The sequence below is a fragment of the Halyomorpha halys genome, unplaced genomic scaffold (genome assembly GCF_000696795.3).
Source record: "Halyomorpha halys isolate HHAL.00 unplaced genomic scaffold, Hhal_1.1 Scaffold143.1, whole genome shotgun sequence".
Taxonomy (NCBI): Eukaryota; Metazoa; Arthropoda; class Insecta; order Hemiptera; family Pentatomidae; genus Halyomorpha; species Halyomorpha halys.
In genome coordinates, this window is record NW_027114557.1 from 1064719 (window position 1) to 1071799 (window position 7081).

Consider the following 7081-nt stretch of genomic DNA (forward strand, 5'->3'; position numbering starts at 1 on the left):
TATATATGTATATATAGTTGACTGTAAAAATTTATATATAAGAAGATGGTCAGGGTTGCGGTAAAAAGAGAAACACAAATAGTTTACAACTATTCATTTTCCGACGTTTCGCCCCACTTAGCAGGGCTTCATCAGGGCTAAAAAGTTACAAAAAAAACAAAACAGAATATTACAACAATAAGGTAATTTAAGCTAGGATAAATATTATGTAAAAATAAAGTGATGAGAAATTACATATAAATAAAAGGAAGAAAGACGAAAAATAGTATCAATATAAAATAACATTGAATAAACAATGATAAGAATAAAAAATAAGTAACAATGGTAAGAGTAAAAATTTTTGAAAAATATGTAAAATATACGGTTAAAAAAAAACAGGAGACGAACAAAAAAAAAGAACAAAAAAAGATTAAATAAACGTATTGAAAGAATAATTATAAAGAAAAAAATAATAATGATATTAAAATGATAATAAATAAGCAAAGATTATTTTTGTAATATTCTCAGTTTTTGTATCTTTTTAGCCCTGATGAAGCCCTGCAAAGTTTGGGCGAAACGTCGGAAAATAAATAGTCGTAAACTATTTTTGTTTCTCTTTTTACCGCAACTCTGACCATCTTCTTATATACTAATTGTTTTATTTTGGCACTGTTTCGGCCCTAATTTCAGGCTCTCTTCAGAGCTAAGTACAAACAAAATGACAGCGTTGTTAGAATATAAATAAAAACAGTTTAACAAGAAAATAGATAGATAATAACAAACATGAAAAATATCAATACATATTTTAATTCAACTTGAATTTCAGTTCTTCTTCAGAATAAGATGATAACAAACAGTGTAAAAGAAGATTAAAAAAAAATATATGAAAATCTGACCAGAACATATATGTATTAGTCTGATTTTCATTTATTTTTTTGTCTTCATTTATATTTTTTATACTCTTTATTATGATCTGAAGAATGACTGAAATTCAAGCCGAAATGTTGGAACAATAAAATAAGCACTGCTTATATAGAAAAAGATGATAACAAACCATACAAAAGAAGATAATCAATATGACAATCAGACTATTATATATATGTAAATAATGGAAATTATTTAAATTAGAATTTAATTTTAAAAAAATAAAATAAAATCATAAAAACAAAAATATGAAAATCAGACTAGTCTGCAAATAATGAAAAATTATAATTTCATTTTTTAATTTTAATTTTTTATTATTACACACACACACACACACATACATATAGATATAAGAGGGACAGGGTAGCCGTGCTGGCTATGATGCTTGCAATAGATAGCCAAATTGAGCGTGGCAAACACTTGGATGGGTGACCGCCCATGTTGGTTTGCGAGGCTTGTCAGTCTGCTATAGACAACTCACAGATCGGGCATAAGACTGGTTACCCTACCATGTAAGCTTCATTGTGAATCGTGTATGTTACCCTTCGGCGCCACAGCATGCAGCAAAAGATCTCTTTAGTCTAACGTGCCAACAGATAAAAATATATATGTATACATATATACTAGACTGATTTTCATATTTTTTAAAATAATTTTTATTATTATCTTTTTCTTTTGAGGAAGGCCTGAACTTTAGGCCAAAACATTGGCCTATTACCGTTATAAATTTCTAATCACTGACCATCTTTTCCTCAAATTACATATATACTAACTTAAAGACAGTATATGATTTTTAATGATAATTTAGTGTTACGATGTATAACGTATCTTTCCATTATATAAAAAAAATTATTCACGCTTGAAAAATTTGTTTTTGTTGATTCTGCAACTCTATTTTTGGTGTTTAACTATAGTAAAATTAATTTATTATTGATGTCTATTAAATATAGTTTTAAGCCATCAGTTTTATCTTCTGAATTTGGATGATGAATGATGAAGATCTTTACTGCTGATTAAAAAAGGTAAAATTATTTACATAGTCAGTGACCAAGTGTTTCAAAAGATAACCCATTTTTTTCAACAGTTTTCAACATTACTCTTTGGCATGACTATCACGATGGATCAGGTATACACAATATCAGATTTATCTTTTTTATGGAATACTGACGATATATAAATCACAATGTCAAAGTTCCAAGGAAGTTGGAATGATAATTGACAATGCTTAATAAATTGTTCTACTCTCTCAAATATATAATATTATCACAGTGTCATATCAAAAATAGAATAGAAATGCAAACATATCGATGTGATTGTTAGTGCAATAGAAAATATTGTTTTTGAAGAAGTTATGATTTAAAACTATTTTATTTTGTAAAAAAAGAAAATTGTTACTGTTTCATGTTACAATTTAGGTTATTGTTAAAATGATGAAAGTTTTATTTGATTTTTTATAAATTGATATTTTATTTTTATCCTATAAAGGATTAGTGGGCAAAACCACTCAATTTGTTTAAGTAAATATTTTATTACTAACATTGTTAATAATGTGTAAATAATAGATATTATGTTATTAATTACAAATAAACTTATTTTCGAATTTTTATCTACTTATTTTTTTTAAAAAGTTACTCTTTACCTTGGAATATCACCTCCTAAAATCAAGGGCATTACCTCATATCGTTATAAAATACAATCAGTTAAATTATTACACATTAATTAGATCTCTTTTTAAACAAAAATGTTTATCTTCATTTCATGCTGAAGTTGTGTCTTGTCTCAACTACAAGTAAATAGATAGTGCCACACTTATTATATAGGTAGCGCCATACTTATTATATAGATAGCGCCATACTTATTAGATAGATAGCGCCACTCTTGTTGTTTCAACTGTATTTCTTTTTGATAATGATATAGCAGAATGAAGATCCAAGTAAAAGTGTTTGTTGTATAGAGTTGATGATGTCTTTTTTTACAGGATCAGGTTGGGCACATGGATTCCTCACCTCCCCATTTAAAGGTACCCACTTAATGAGGCTGAACTCATGGTCATAGTAACAGGATAAAAAGTATCTGCCAAAACTGGATTCAAACCCTGGTTCTTTTCTTGGAGTTAGTAGCACAGTGTTTTACCTCTGAGCTACTTCATTCCCTTAACAATTATTAATATATTTTTTATCTCCAATAGCCGAATTCAGTTTTCACTGAGGAGGTGACAGCAGCGTGGTACTAAGCCTGTCTGCCAACCCAAAGGTTGAGAGTTCGAGCCCCCGGCCATATCTGGGATTTTTTCAAGCATATAATTATACAATACTCACTCACAGCTTGCCCACAGGCATTTGTGAGGCCCGCTAGGCTATGGGTGGCACTCACAAAAATAGGCGTGGGAGTAACGAACCCACCCTATGAAAACGACGTCATGAAACGTGTGATATATTTCCTAAGTACATCGCACGAGGCTTTGGACCTCCATGGTCTGTCGTGCCAATAATAACAATAGCCGAATTCACCATATGTTTTAAATATTCTAAAATTTTATTAGAAGTAAATTATAAAATATCTTTTTCGGAATAATTATTTATCTGCTCAAATTTTATGAAACATAAAAAAAAAAAAAAAAAAAAAAAGTAAATAAAGGTAATTGGTGAGACTGGTGAGAGGCCAAGGAAAACAAGGGGTTTCTAGATTGAGATAAACAAAATGTGACCCTAGTTATGAAACATAAAAAAAAAAAAAAAAAAAAAAAACTACACAATATGACATTTACCACTTTTATTATAATACAAACATTGTTCACACTTTAAAATAACAAGACACAATTGCAAAAACGCAGTTAATTGGCTATTGATTGAAAAAGATGAACTCTGCAGAACTTTCTTTAGAGGTTAGACTTAGTTATCCTAGAACAAAAAATAAATAATAATATTACAAAATGAGATAAAAGAACTTGAATATTATACACCTAATTATTTATTATGAATAAAGACTGAATGATTTTTTTAAAAGTAAAAAATCAAAATAATTGTGGTGAAAAACCCAAAATGTGCAAAATTGTGGATTCTCTATATTCATGAAAAAATGTATAAAAAAATAAGCTATTCTGATTAAAGCTGAGTTCAGTTGTCATATCTTTGTTTCTATCTGACAGCCATGATGAAGCCCTGCGAAGTGGGGCGAAACGTTGGTTAACAATAAATAGTTTTCATTTACTATTTTGAAACCTTTATTGGTCGCTACTCGGACTATCTATCTACAACCTACTTCATAGGGTCAAATATCTTCTTTCAATATGACTAAAATTGTATCCATAGTTGTAGAGCTACGAGGAAGCGAATTGTATTAAATGATTTGATATTTCTATTAGGAAGGCTGGAATTCAATTTTTCAACTTAGTAAAATTCAGTTTCTAGTTATAGAAAAAATATGCAAGTAGAATGGAGCATTTAAAACTATTCTTACAATCAAAATTATTATTTTTTTATTTCTTCTAAAATTTCATGTAGCATTATCTTCCACTGTACAAATATACCATTAACCAAAAAACCATCAAGTAATAAGTCACTGTAGTAAAAATTTAAAAAGTTTAATTAAAAATACGTAAATACATTGATATTCATCAGAACAATTGATTTTTATTTAAAATAATAAATATTTTATAATATAATAAAAAAAAAAGTTGAAAATCACAGTAGTCACTACTAAGTCTAACAAAAGAATGAAGTGATTGAGGCGGAGTGATAATCCAAGTTAAAAAAAACAACACTGAATGTTCTCTATAACAAGCTTATTCTAATGAGACATTTTCATTGTTAATCTTCACTTGTATTTACTTGCTTTTTTTTTTTTAGCTTTTCATGTTGATCAATGAATTGCTTTACCTAAAATTTGTTAAACTACAAATTAAATAAGGAAAAAAATAATAAAATGAATAAATACTAACATACATACACCTAACCTACATGAGTAAAATATGATAAATCTCTTTTATGCAATAAAAATCAAAGTTTAGCCCAAAAAGAGGATAGGTTCCAACATGGAATTGTTTGCAGAAAAAACTCAAAACATGCAATTTTGTTAAAAATAAAATTAGTATTATTTGAATGTCTTTTCCATGATTTGCTGTCGAGGTCTGGTGGAATTTCAACCAATAGGGCAAAAAATATGCAATTGCACAAAAATCCAGTCTCTAGTTTTGAACAATTGCGATGGTTAGCTGGAAAAAGTTTGAGGTCAAATCCATTTTTTTTTTTGGAGATGTTATCTCCGGAATGTTGATACCAATTAAATTTACAAATTGTTACATAATTTATGAAATTGCCTGAATTAGAATTGTCAGAATAAGAGGAGGTTATTTGTCCTTTAATCATAGAAGAGTCGAATGGTGAAGCAGTTTAGATTTTGTTTCTTGTTTTTATTACTTTTGTAAATGAAAAATCATGCCAAACTGATTTTGTATCAACTCACACATAAATTAGTTGCAATGGAGATCATAATTAGAATTTAAAGCTGGAATTTTAAATAACCTATCGGATTAAAATTTTTTAATAAAACACTTACTCATTAAGTTTATCGAAATGATAAATTTCTGTCAGACGATCGGCTTCTCTCCAGCCCGACTCAATAGCTCCATGTACTGTTGAGTAAAAAGAACTATGTGTTGCTTCGCCAGCGAACAGGAGCACCTAATAAGGAGAAATGATAATTGAATCATTAATTTCCAAAGTGAACCCTAATGATCATTAAAAAATTTTCAGAAAACGTGAAAAAATATAGTTACTATACCAATTGTGATATCAAAACCAAAAAAACCAATGTTTAAAAAAAAATAATATAAATCTTCAGAGATAAGTACTTAAAAAAAATATTGTATTTACATAAACTCCATATTTACTGTTTCTTTACAAAAAAAAAAAAAAAACTGAAGTTTTGGAGTACTCCACCGTCTTCAGGGTTTATTCTCTAATATATTCTAGTTTCTTCCCTGTGTTTTTTATTCATATAAATTGATTTCATCAGTTTTAAAAAAAAAAACTGTTCTTAAATAAATGGGAACCAAATTACAATTCAACTACCTTTATCACTTTTTGAAATGAAACTTCTTTAACGACATTCTAAAACTCAAGAAGAAAAAAATATAAGGGAGTAAATTGATTTGACGTGAGGGAAGCTCAAGAAGCTCAAAACAGTAGCAGTGGGGGGCGTTGCTCGATCAGTTTTGCATCTAAATTAAAATACCTCAAAAACTAAAAATCAAAGTGGCATACTATAAGTGAAGGAAATGTTCATTATTTCATCCTCTTTGCGATGAGCTATAAATCAAAATTGTATTTTGATGCTACATCGAGGTAAAGAGGTGGAAAGTGGAAATCATTTGTGCCCCATAATCGCAAAGGCATAGTTTTCCATCACGATAAAGCCCGTCCTCAAGTGACTTTCCAGACCCGGCAGAAATTATTGGAGTTTGGCTGGAATGTGATCCCCCACCTATCCTATTAACCAAATCTTGCCCCAACAGATTTTTCACTTATTTAGGGCCCTTCAAAACTCTCTTAATGGGAAACGCTTTAATTCGCTCGAGGGCAGACAGAGGAATTTATTGTGTAAAAATCTGTGAATGGAGGATGGAATTAAAAAATTTTGTGAAAGATGGCAACATGTAATAGATCAAAATGGGTCATTTATAATTGATTAAAAATGTTTACAAGAATTTAAAGTTTTTATTTAAACCACCAGTAAAAACTGCTACAAACTTATTTTACAACCAAGCAGTAATCGGTGATAACGTTTATCTTTGTAGGAGTAGTAGGTAGTTAACAAAATGATGATTTCTAGTTGTTCAGATAAAACTGTTCATTTATAAAAAAACTATATCTCAGGATCAATTAGAAAAGTAAAGTATGATGCAAACACTCATATTGAAGCTAGTTGAGAGTATCATAGTGTAGTTCATAACGTTTGTTTTTGTATGGGAATTAGTTTTTATGATATATGCATATGAAATTTTGTCTTATATATATATTGTAATAATTTTAAAAATATAAAATTAAAATTAAAATAATCTGAATCGTTTTATAACTTTATTTCAAATATAAAAGAAATAACTTGGGTTCAAATTTAAGAACACTAATATCAAAGGGATAATAGAATTATATTTAAACTTTTATAATATAAAAAGACT

At 28.6% G+C, this 7081-nt stretch overlaps 1 protein-coding gene across 4 annotated transcripts in view; it reads right to left on the bottom strand.

Moving 5' to 3' along the window:
- Positions 1-3660: 3660 nt before the first annotated feature.
- LOC106678430 (peroxisomal N(1)-acetyl-spermine/spermidine oxidase) overlaps positions 3661-7081 on the bottom strand; it is a 27430-nt gene continuing 24009 nt past the window's right edge. For all 4 annotated transcript variants that reach the window (XM_014416911.2, XM_014416917.2, XM_014416914.2 and 1 more), the window contains exons 9-10: positions 5461-5585; positions 3661-3803 (exon numbers count right to left, since the gene is read on the bottom strand). In XM_014416911.2, the coding sequence (XP_014272397.1) occupies positions 3782-3803; positions 5461-5585 (147 nt within the window). In that variant the 3' untranslated portion in view covers positions 3661-3781. The remainder of the gene's footprint in view (positions 3804-5460; positions 5586-7081) is intronic.